The sequence below is a fragment of the Mytilus galloprovincialis genome, chromosome 9 (assembly GCF_965363235.1).
Source record: "Mytilus galloprovincialis chromosome 9, xbMytGall1.hap1.1, whole genome shotgun sequence".
In the NCBI taxonomy this organism is placed as follows: Eukaryota; Metazoa; Mollusca; class Bivalvia; order Mytilida; family Mytilidae; genus Mytilus; species Mytilus galloprovincialis.
Window position 1 is genome coordinate 69,936,263 of NC_134846.1, and position 13,304 is coordinate 69,949,566.

The 13,304-nt window shown below is 30.4% G+C and overlaps 1 protein-coding gene across 3 annotated transcripts in view; it reads right to left on the reverse strand.

Annotated features, from left to right (window-relative positions):
- Nucleotides 1-2,643: 2,643 nt before the first annotated feature.
- LOC143045790 (small G protein signaling modulator 3 homolog) overlaps nt 2,644-13,304 on the reverse strand; it is a 35,896-nt gene continuing 25,235 nt past the window's right edge. Inside the window, exons 16-20 of one of the 3 annotated variants that reach the window (XM_076218544.1) lie at nt 9,926-9,996; nt 8,986-9,034; nt 8,495-8,580; nt 7,732-7,854; nt 2,644-3,082 (exon numbers count right to left, since the gene is read on the reverse strand). In XM_076218544.1, coding sequence (XP_076074659.1) covers nt 2,947-3,082; nt 7,732-7,854; nt 8,495-8,580; nt 8,986-9,034; nt 9,926-9,996 — 465 coding nt within the window. In that variant the 3' untranslated portion in view covers nt 2,644-2,946. Of the gene's footprint in view, nt 6,562-7,731; nt 7,855-8,494; nt 8,581-8,985; nt 9,035-9,925; nt 9,997-13,304 lie in introns of all 3 variants that reach the window. The other 2 variants (XM_076218543.1, XM_076218545.1) reach the window with 2 other exon arrangements.

A 13,304-nucleotide genomic window follows, 5' to 3' on the forward strand; every position in this document is an offset into this window, starting at 1 on the left:
ATACCATATGGTTTTGTGACATATTGGCTACTCAAGCATTTCAATAATTTATTATCTAAACTAAATGAAAATTTGGAATGAAAAACATTAAATTTGGAGTGAAAACTATGGCAAATAATGCCCTTAGAGTACCCTATTAGGGTGAAGAGTAATAGTATCCCCACCCCCTACTCCAAAGAAAATGGAAAATAAGCCTTTAGAGCATACCAATTCAGTGGAAAGAGTAATACTATCCCCACCCCCTACTCCAAAAAAAAAAATGGAAAATAAGCCATTAGAGCACCTACCAATTCAGTGGAAAGAGTAATACTATCCTCACCCCCTACTCCAAAGAAATGGAAAATAAGCCATTAGAGCACCTACCAATTCAGTGGAAAGAGTAATACTATCCCCACCCCCTACTCCAAAGAAATGGAAAATAAGCCATTAGAGCACCTACCAATTCAGTGGAAAGAGTAATACTATCCCCACCCCCTACTCCAAAGAAATGGAAAATAAGCCATTAGAGCACCTACCAATTCAGTGGAAAGAGTAATACTATCCCCACCCCCTACTCCAAAGACAATGGAAAATAAGCCATTAGAGCACCTACCAATTCAGTGGAAAGAGTAATACTATCCCCACCCCCTACTCCAAAGAAATGGAAAATAAGCCATTAGAGCACCTACCAATTCAGTGGAAAGAGTAATACTATCCCCACCCCCTACTCCAAAGACAATGGAAAATAAGCCATTAGAACACCTATCAATTCAGTGGAAAGAGTAATCCTATCCCCACCCCCTACTCCAAAGAAATGGAAAATAAGCCATTAGAGCACCTACCAATTCAGTGGAAAGAGTAATACTATCCCCACCCCCTACTCCAAAGACAATGGAAAATAAGCCATTAGAACACCTATCAATTCAGTGGAAAGAGTAATCCTATCCCCACCCCCTACTCCAAAGACAATGGAAAATAATGTCATTAAAGCACATATCAATTCAGTGGAAAGAGTAATACTATCCCCACCCCTACTGAAAACACCATAAAAACAAAGCCCTTAGAGCACCCTTAAAGTTCAACAGGAAGAATTATTTTATCCCCATTCCCTACTCACAAAAACTAGAGAGCACCCTTTTTAGTTTAGCTGTAAGATTTTAATTTACACACCCCCTTATCCAAAAACAGACATAATAAGGAAACATAATAATTGTGAAAAAGTCTTTTAGACACATTAATCTCAATTACAACTACTCTAGTTTAAATTACAACAAAATAAGTTAGAAAAAAAAATCACTTTCAAATGTTTACATGTATCACAGATTTAATGATTTCATAAACACAAAATAATATTAAGTGTACCAGTTTAAAAGAAAAGATTTATGTCCCACATAATAACATTAAAAGCCAATTATAATACATGTTTTGTAGTATGATTGAGTGCCAAGTAATTTATTTATACAATATCACAACAAAAAAGTTTGAAAGTCTCTTCTTTGCTATAAACAATATGTGTCAAATATAGGAAGTTAAACCAGGGCTTGAATTAAAATATGTTATGAGGGTAATGAGAAAACCATATAGTAAAGAACTTTTTGTCATAAACTTTTAAATTTTGCTCACAGAAAAGACATATTCCAGTTTTGTTTTCAGTTTCTATCAATATACTTAGTTAGTACAAGTGTATTTACTATTGTATATAAATAACTTAATCTGCTATAATTAGTGTGTGAATTGTGCATCCTTTACCTTTCTATACAGTGAATATTTATAATACAGTGAAAAGATAAATGAATTATTGTATAAAATAAACCACAAAGATTTAGCCCATGTACTACATGACTGACCACTCAGATGACTTAAATAAATACCTTCTATCTCTACATATTATTGACAATCCAAAACGTTTATACATCAAAACATTATCATATCTGAAAAGAACTTATAAACCAAAGTCATTCAAGAATAAAAACTAGGTGATGACGAACTATAGAAATGTCATATAAAGGTAAAATTTTGCCTAAGAACTCCATGTGTTCCTACAGTAAGATAAAGATTAAACAATCATGTAAATATAGGTTACAGTGAATAATAAGGGTTGTAATTTCATTGAATACCACTTTGAGTTTTAATTAATTGACCAAACTCATTTTTGACTATAACCAATTAACCATGAAATGTAGGTCAGAATGATTTAACTATTTTCAAATTGTGATAAATCATTAAAATATCTTTACATTGATGAATTCATTTTCTTCAGAAAAAGAGAATTGTTTCCCCAAAATAAATTAAAACAATGATTATCAAATGACCAGGGTCAATCCACATTTCATAATTGACAATGTTTTATTGTATGGAAGATAAACAGTGTTGGCATCACTAATACTACAATAAGAGATAAAAATGTATGAATGGAATGTTTTGGGAAGCAGTTTATATACCATGGAATGTTTGATGAGTAGCAATTAAGGGGGAGGGCGGACAAAGGAATAGCTCTCTTTTATCACAGATCACTACTCTGATTTTATAAAGATAAATGATGAAATAAATTAACATGCATACTAATAATAAGTGACTTTGGTAACACTTTTAGAACATCTTATAGGACAAATATGACAGCATTTTTTAAACTAAGAGGCTCTAGATCAAGAAAGGTACATGTAATCTTATGTAAAATGTATAATTTCAAGTCTGATGAATATAGATACATTAAAGAAGAAACTGAATACCAATTATACAGAAGAGACAGTTCACATAGGAGTATTTCATTGTGAATTTAAATTGATGCTGCTGTTTACAACATTTTGGCAAACAAGTCAAACAATATTTCTGATTAGCTACTTTTCACTTGTCTTTAACAATCAAGTGTAGTTAACTATGAATTTTTTTATGAAAGAGAGAAAAGAAAAATGTCTTAATGAATTTGACAACTAGGATAATGTAATGATTTGTATTCTATTGAGTAATCTATAAATCCCAACTAAACAAATGATGTTTAACTAACATATCTTTTACACCATCCTTGAAAGGTTTGAAAGTTGTAATTGTTTGTTTGGGGATTTCCCAGTCCATTGATAGATTGAAGGAAAACTGGGATAATAACCTGGAAAATATAAAATAGGATAAATATTACAATATCATGCTAATGTTCATTTTGGACAATGTTTTTTCTATTTGGTCAATACAATTTGGCTTTAACTACGTTATTTATTACAAATATAAATGAATCATTCCAATTACAAATCCTGTAGAAAATCCTGTTCATAATTTCACTATGACCAAATTAATATGAAATAGCTGTTATCCCAAGCACTATTTTGATAATATTCTATGTAGAAGTGTACAATTTACATGATATATACTGAGTTCTTACAAAATAATATGATTAAGTAGGTATGTAGTTACACCAACTTTAGTAAGTACCTATGTACTACAAATTAATGTACTGTAGTAGATCTGATATGATTGAAACACATTCTGTGTTTGCTCACAAGGACTTGGCTCTGTTCTACCGGGTACTTTCTGTTTTAAAGATCATTTGGAAATATGGTTTTATCCTCCTCACGCAATATTTTTTTTAAACAATGACTTGGCTCTGTTCTACTTTCTGTTTTAAAGACCATTCAGAATCCTCTAGTTTTATTCCCCAAAATTTTGTAAGGAGAAATTTCATGTGCTGATGTAATAAATATCAGAACAGATTGTTGTTAGATCCTTGTAAGCAAAGCATGGACACATAATTTGTATTTCAATCCGATTGGATCTCAATTATTATGCAAAGCATGATACAATTATACAATATAAAGAGAACAAATAAACAACACTTAAAGCCATCACAAAATGTTCTTATCCTTTTACTGCCTCATTTCCTTGTATGTAGTGATTTAAAAAAAAATGCAAATGTTTTGGACTCCACAAATATTTCCAAGTTTTCAATGCATGTTCATTTCTTTTATTTTGCATATTTTAATAATACTAAATATTTTTTTACCTAAGTTGCAAACATAACAATAACAATAAGACTAAATGCATATAAACATTGTTATCCATCATGTTGAATAAGGGAGATAACACACAACCTCACAAGTCACAACCCTAAGTAAAATAATCCCCACGAAAAAAGAGAATAACACACATGATAAAAAAATTAACAAGGTTATTTCAATACACAAGCTACCTGAACTGCATAGAAACAGACTCTTTTTCTTCATTCAAAGAACAATATACTCAAAGTGTAGCAGCACGCTGACAAAATTGATTTCTGGATTTTATTCAACAATAAATAAATGTAGAAACTAGATATGTTGGTACAACAAGAATGCCCCTGCCTGAAACCTAACTGTTCAATGAGTATTTCTTTAATTTCATATGAAAGTTACATAATCCATCGACATAAACTGGCAATTATACATTCAAGGATTTAAAGGGTGTCTTATGTGACAAAACTGAGAACTTAATTATGTTTTTGTTGAGACAAAACTGGAGCAGATGATTTTTGGCCCTTAATTCCTAATTTACTTTGGCCCAATAACCCCTAAAATGAATCCAAACCTTCTTCTTGTGGTTTTAAACAGTGTGGTACAATTTCAGAGCAATAGAAATACTTATACACAAGTTATTAACCTGAAACTAGAAAAATGCTTGTTTTTGGCCCCTTTTGGGCCCCTTATTCCTAAATGGTTGGGATCATCATCCCCAAAATCAATCCAAACCTTTCTTTTGTGGTATTGAACCTTCTGAAAAAATTTCATTAAGATCTTTTCACTTAAACTAAAGTTATTGTTCGTGAAACCAATGTGTCTTTGAACGACGCAGACAATGACATCATACCATTATACGATCACAAAATTTTTTTTGTGGCCATATAATAACACCTCTGAACAACTTTTTGATTTCAAATCACCGAAATGACAAAAGTTTGGTATGGTTAATACTATATGCCCTCTACACATGAGGTGGGGGGTCTAAAATAGATAATCTTGTTAACAGTGAAAATAGGAATTTCTGTAAGCTCTTACTTCCTTGAAAATAAGTGTTTAATTCAATGATTTGATAAACAACTTTAATAAAGACCAGTTTTTGGCGTAAAAATAATTTGGTAAATAAAAAAAACAAGACAACTGGAATTATACATGTCACAGAGAGCGTTACATTTAACTACTTCCTTATAATGTCAATTAAAGCTGTATGACTATGTACATTCCCCCCTTAAAATTCTGTTTCTATAAATCCCAACTGAACAGATGATGTTTTATTAGCATATCCCTAACTCCTGATCTAAGTTGTTTGACATGTGGAGTAGAGAATTGTGGGATTTCTTTCTCCAAACTGAGGCTGAATGGTAACTGTGACAACAGTCTGTAACAAAAACACATGTTACTCACAACAACAACTGAGCAGGAGTTTATATATATATAAATAAATATTTATAAAGAAGGTATAAATGAAGTCATATTGACAGAGAACTTATAAAAATTAAATTAAATACTGGTAATGAAATATAATTTATGTCAACATGTGAATTTTTCTGAACAACCTTTTGCTCTTACCAAACAGTTGTTAAAATTACTTTTTATTCTAATTAAATGGGTTCTGATACAATAACACATCTATTCACAGTATAATTCAGTATACAAATAAAAGTAAATAAACATTTCATAAAGAAAATGGAACTATACACCCTTAAATAGTACTTGTTTACATTGAGCTTAAATTAAGTTAATACAGAAACTTACAAAACGGCTTTAATAAATGTTTAAAAGAATTCAATCTCCATGCAAAAAAACTACTATGTGTAAAGATATGTAATAATTAGCTTTAGTACCATTTAAATTCTATAACAATTATGAAAAAAATAATATAAACACATATACTATAGCATGCGGCTGTGGATGGATACACATATTACAAGAATCAGGTTTTTTCTAAATTAATACCTATAACCTTTTTACACGTCTCAAAACATAAGAAATAAAATAAATACAACATATATAACATAACAACATAAACAAAGGATAAACAAAACAGAAAAACAATTACATCTTCATACAAATTATACTGTGAATGTAATTTGGCAGCAAAATCAATCTGGTATAATTAGACAATGCACTTTTAATTTTATATGTCAAGTAGATTTGGCTTCAGGGGGGCCATCATATGATTAACTATAAATATACTGTATTAGTGTTAAGGCCAACAGAATTATTGTCAAAGTTCATCTGATAAAAAATGAAGTTTAACTTTTCAGAAGCTGGATCAATGTTTTATTTAACCTGCTATTTTCTTTTCTTTAGTTCTTTTACAGAAACCTATTCATGGAACATAAGAAATGTCAGTGTAAAACTGTATTTCTGGTAGAAATGAGTCTTGTTGATCAACTATAGATCCTACATTGCCAAGTAAAGTGAAAATGTTCCATATTCTACAACTTGTCAAGTCATTTTAAACAATTAAATTTCCCAGCTGAAGAGATGATGCTTTATCAAGATATCCTGGACTGAATCAGTTACATCTTTTTTGGCTTTCTTTTTTATTCCAAGTTCCCAGTTTCTTGATAAATTAAATGCAAACTGTGACAGAAGCCTACAATACAAACCATGTATACTCTTCATATTATAAGTCCTACTCAATTTACAGCAACAGTCTTTCGCAGTCAGTCAAATACAATATCATAGTTGGTCTTTTAGAAAATAAAGAACAAGTGGTCTGAAATCTAGAAAAACTAAATGTGAATTGCTTTTGTTAGATATGTTGTACTCTTGTGCTAAGGCAAAATATGAAATAACTACTATAATATTATTAGGTTAATATTAACACTGCCCAAAATGGGGGTGGGGAGGGGGGTACCACCATCCCCCTCCCGAATTACCCCTTAAAAAATTGTGATTTTTCATAAGAAATTTGCAGAATTTATCTTTGTTTCAAGTTAAAAAATACTTAGCATGAATGAAGTTCAATCCTGTTTTACAGTGAATATTTCCCAAAATATTTGACTGCATATAAGCTAAAAACCATCACCTTAAATAAACAAAGCAATTTTTTATAGGAAAGACTTTCAGAAAGAAAAAGCATATTGAGTTAGTAATGCAGTTTACATACCTTATTTGTTTTGTTAACTTGAGGAGCAGTGATGCCTTATCAAATGATTATGGCATTTCATTTAAATCTCAGGAATTTGGTTATTTAATTTGGCCTTTCATCAAAAGTTTCCAATGAAGGGTATTATTATGGTTAAATCAAAATAATGCAAAAACTAACAATTAACAGCAGCTGAAATCATTAAGATCACCAGAAATATGCCTTCCAGTTATAATAATTCAGAAGTGTGTCACAGTATGATACATGGCACGTGATCATATCTCATGATACTACCTCGTGATGCTTTCTGAAGCCAAAATGATGTCAGAATAACATTACAACAGAGTAATTATGTCACGATAATTCTACATCATAACTGCCTTCACTTATGTCATTTTTATTAACTACTTATCAAAATACACTGCAAAACAAAGCAAAGAAAATCAAATTACATGATTTGAGATATAAAACCTTATTAATCATTTACTTTTTTCATGATATATTTTTTTTCAAATAACTGCAAATAATTTTACTTATGTTAAAAAAAAATAAAGATTTTTTTTTTCTGTTTTGTTGCATGCACCTAAAACCAAACAGGCAAACAACATCAACTACAACATCTAACAACCATGCAGGAACATGGAACCAGTTCAATTGACAGGAAACCAGACTTACCTTAATTCACATTTGATCTGAACCCATCCCGGACTTCTCATAAATGACCAAGGATGATACCACTTCTCAACGATATCAACACACGAACACAATGTTTCTAACCAAAGGTGTAGGACCTGTTCACTGCAAATATATTTGAAATATTGCTAGATTTTCATGTCATGCCTTTGATTTCTTTTTTTGATTTTGTGGTTTTCACAAATTAGGATTTCAAGTGAAAGGGAAATTTGTATTTTGTCGGATGTTTTAAATTGTGGTTCTTTGTTCCCAATTATTCCACTAAAATATGTATAAACTGAAAATGAATGAATCTACAAGTTTATTTTAATACTTTCTGTTTAAAAGTACCAGTAATCTCTAAAGGATAATGTGTAAAATGAATGAGGTTAAAATCTAGGATGAAAATAGTTTTTTTTTTTTAATTTATAGATTTAAACAAACAAAAAAAAAACAAAAATTTTAAATAGGATGGAAGATGAAACTATGATACTAAATATAAAGTGCTATTATCCAATTATCAGTCTGAGATAAGCTCCCTTATGGTATTGTTTTAATACATATTTTTAGATTTTTGACTGTTTGGTCCCATTGACATTATTGATCTTTCAGTAATTGATGTCATGTTATTAAACTCTTTATTTTTTTGTTAAGTTGAACTTCCAAATTATATTTCGGTAAACAAAATTTGCTGCAAAAGTTTTCAAAGATGACCAAAACGCATATGTCACATATATTCCTGGTCTTAATTTTTAGCTAAACTTACTTTAGTCCACAACAAACGAGTGACCTAAATTTAACATCCATCTGTGCATGGCAAGCATCATGGGATACATTCACTGCTTGTACAGCCTGAAATCATATAATGTTGAAAATATTTTCTGTCTCAATGGTAACTTTACTTCAAATCTACAACATTTTTTCTAGGTGTCCATGTTTGTCAATGTATTATGGTCACTTCAACTATGATCAAGTATATTTTAACTTTTGTATGAAAAAGATGTGACACAGATATTTAATTTTAAAATTATTTGTGCTTTGAACTTGACAAAAATCCAAAACAGAGAAAATGGTATAAGTTGATGTTCTTCATCTTGAAGTCAGTGTAGATCTGAAACATTGACCTTTAAAAAGGAGGCTTTCTAAAAAAATAAATTCATAAATATAAGAAATTGTGTGATTCTTCGGGTGAGGATTACTGACAGTTAAAATTAACTGTTTCCTTAAAAAATCCAATCCAATGGGTAAAATACTTACTCTGTACAAAATCTCTTCTGGTGTTAAGACTTTTCCATCAGCATCCAATCTGTAATGTAAATGCACAAGTTATACAAATATGTCATCTGATTTATCACTCACCAAGTGCCAAATGTCATATGAATTTCCATTCATCACTAGTATCTGGACGTACAATAAATGTTAATTAAAAGACCTCTATTTCTTGATGGAAGTGCAATATCAAATATCAGTTTCAGAACAGTGACATATAAGAAAACTCCACTTCATTTCTTATATGACAGAAATAGATTTATCGATCGGAATTCAGAGAACTCTATGTTATCAAAACTGGGGAATTCTCTCTGACGTGTTTCTAAATTTATAAAAACACTAAATATAAATACTGCTTAATTCTGATTTTCAGTGTTGTAAAAAACACGGATACATGTCAAGGGAAATATCGAAACATGAAGATTATGAGAAGAACATTATAGTACAGTTGTTTAAATTGAATCCTTTTGTTTTTTATACCATTTAAAGCAAGACAATCTCAAGAATCTGAGATGTTCCTTGGTGTTTAGAATAAAACGGTTGACGTGAGGGCATCTTCCAGGCCCTGAGTCAATGGTATAAGTCTACAGATTGCTTAAAAGCAATCGTATCACAATAAATTAAATTCCTATTGTCTTTGAGGAATAAGGCATTTCTGTTATTACTAAATCTAACTTGCTCAATATGCTAATAGAGGTTTGTGAGTAACTCTTTTCAGCAGTATAGGGAAATACCTAAAACAGTAAATGCTTTATGCTTAGCATATGTATAAAAAAAATAAAATCAAGAATCAACCTAATATAATTATGTTAGCCAATTCAGAAAGAATAAAAATCTCCTCTAAAATACTAAAAAATGCCAATGTTTTAATTCTTAAGAAAATAGAAGAAGAGCAACAATAATTATTTTTTTCTGAACGTCCATTTACCTGTATGTTTTACATAACACTAATCTGGAGTAAACTGACTGGAAATCTTTCTCAACCTCTCTTGTTGCAGCCTGGAAATAGAAACAAAATACGAGTACAGAGTTATATCTTGTCTGTATGAAAAATAGATAGTGTAATGCATAAGGTGTAATGCATAAGTTGAAATTAAAATGGCAAAACTTTCAACATGTTAACTACTACTACTACAAACTTAAGGTGCAGGGCCAAACTATCTCCCTTGAATTAAGGAATAAGCTAAACCCATACAACTTAATAAGCTATAGAAGTTCAAATTATAAAGTCACAGATTGCAAAGATATGTAATCCTACATTGACACATCACACACCCTTAGCCTTAAGAGGGGGGAGGGAGAGGGATAAAAAGGGGGGGGGGAGGTAATTGGGATTAGTCCTTTGAACCAAAAATATTTTTACCTACTATTTTTAACATTTGTTCTAGATCAAAGTTTGTCTATTTAAGTCAGATCACCATGACCCTTAATAATCCCTACAACCTGGCTATGGGCCTGCACAATTTTATGATTTTTACCCAAGCAAAACTCTGTGATGCTATATGCTAGTAGGAATATCAGCATTAGATATAATGAACACTTCAAATATAAGATACAAAATACCAATTTTCAAGTAAAATTTCTGACTGAATGTAGACCTTCATGTATTCAGTTTATATCCAGATAGAATTAAGGATACCTTTCCAATTTCCTTTGTATTTCAATTAAATGACATCTGAATACATTGTATTACATGGAATTCAGTTTGAAAACAGCTTGCTAGGATGGATGGCCATTTAAAGCAACATTCCTGTTACCTCTGTCCAATTTATAGGTTCAAATACCAAGATATACATCCCTGAGCTGCCAAATTTTCTTTAATGTTAAACAAGTTGGCCAAACTACAATTCTTTTATATAAATATATATCCTGTTTGAAACTAGATAAAAAATAGTACATGTGCACTTGAAATCTATCTATTAAAGCATTCTTGTGTTCCATAAAATTGATAAAATATCAGTACATCAATATAAAATAATCAAACAGGTAGTTTGTTTCTATATCTACTTTTAATTACCAGGTACCCATACAAAAGTGTTTTTATATATTATCAAGGCCACCAGAGGTAGTTATCCTATGGAGAAATAGTTTACAGAAATTATCAGAAAAATCATTCTATGGCAAACCAACCTCTAACTAATTAGAAATACCATCTTATTTTTATTAACCTTATTTTGTCCATTAAAAGTCCTCATGATACCAGATTCTAGGTTAATTGATACCAATGTGAAAACAACATTAAAACCATTTAATATCCATTTTATTATAGGTTTATGCGATTTATATTCTCATAGTAATGAATTCCATCAGCTTCTTTAACATACAATATTTAATTGTTCATGTCTTTTAATGTAAAGATCAGCTTTCAACAAGAATGACTTATACATATAAAGAAACATAATCTGAAAATAACTTCTGTTTAAACTGCAAACTGAGTATAACCTTCTATTAACCTAGTCTCAAAACAAATTTGAGCATGTACAACTGATATGTATGATTGTTTGTTTCCCTGTTTAAGTTGTGTTTTGTATGGTTGCTGTCTCATTCATTTATACCCAACATCATATCCAAAGTGTATGTCCAGTCATCTATAATTTTGAGGACTCTTTATTAATTTCACCTATATCGAATTGATGTAATCTTAATTAGGTCTCTTTTCATGTAGATATCCCAATGAAAAAATGTGCATGAGAATGCATATTATCAACCTAGGACAGGTAAAAATTGGCATGTGTATGCATGAAAATGCAGGTAGCTGCTCTCAGCTTGCAATTGCCTTTGACTCTCAAAAATAAAGATGAAAAAAAAATAAATCTTTGGCTGCTTAATATTGGTACTGCTTTATCAAGTACATGTTTTGTATAAGTTAAATTTCACTCGCAAGTAGTTATACATAAGATATCTTTATTTAATCTTATTTTCATCTTATGATTTTGATATTCACTGTGGCTCTCTTCGTGGTTTAAACTGTTTAATAGCCAGTTAATATTTACTAGTAAGGAGTTGGGAAATGGACGCTATCTATGGGCAGACATAAATGTAACTATAATGGTTTACTTTTACAAATTGTGACATGGATGGAGAGTTGTCTCATTGTCACTCATACGTTTTTTTACCATATCTTCTTATATCTCTTATATATATTAAGGGTCTGTGTACAAAATCAATTTCTCAAGCCTTAATAATGTATGTATCATTACCAAATGTACTCTACAATATTCAATGATCATATGGAGAAACATACTTAACCATGACAAAAACAGTCATTTAACATCTTCTTAAGCATGTATATAACTGTAGGTTAAAACTTGGCATGTAAAATTGCAGTTCATGCCTTTAATCATTAAATGGTATTTAACCTTGGTTAAATGTATTTTTCACCTGTTCAGCCATGTATTTAACCAAAAGGTCAAGGAACATCAAGGACAATGTATATTGTATTTTAGGAAACTAATTGTTTATAATCTTATCAAATTCAAGGTCGCTGACAGAATTATATTTTAAACAGAATTATACTGTACTGTCCTATCATAAGATAATCCAAACAGATTTAATCTATCAAACTGAATAAAAAAATACTGAGTCAGCTAGTTTTTTTTAATTTGTAGCAGGAAGTCGATAATTTGGGTTGAAACTTGACCAAGTTGTAGTGATCAGCAATTTATAGCATACCATCAGCATTATTAAGTATTGAAAACAGAATTAAATCAGGTATTATGGTGGCACTGATATTTCAGGGATACAATCAATACATTAAAATTTAATTACCAAGTAAAACAAAAGGGTGACCCAATTTCAACAATGAGCCAGTATACACTTGGTTACCCCTCACCTTGTCTTGAAAACTATTTCTTATGCATTTAAAAAAAGTCTTTGATCTTCTGTTCTTAAAAAAGATGAACACTGTTTATCTGAATAACAAAATAACATCATTCCTAAGGTGAAACAAGTATTTTAATTGATTTAATTTTAAAACCACTGGTAATTTTTCCCTCACAACACAATTTTTTTTATAGATTTTCATCCAGATACTTAATGAAACATATCACAACTGACTAACAGCTTGAGTATAAACAGAGAATACTTATGATAAACTAAAAAAATTAAATAAAGCTACACCATGAATGGCACTGTCTGTGGCAAGTAAGAAATGTAATAGGACTGTGTCATTATAACTGATATTGATGTTTGAAAACAAAACTTCATTAACAACAAGTATTGAAGTAAATTTTTTGTGTAGAACAACTAAATATTTTGCAAACATACAGAACTAGAAGCTCTAAAGAACCTGTGTCGCTCACCTTGGT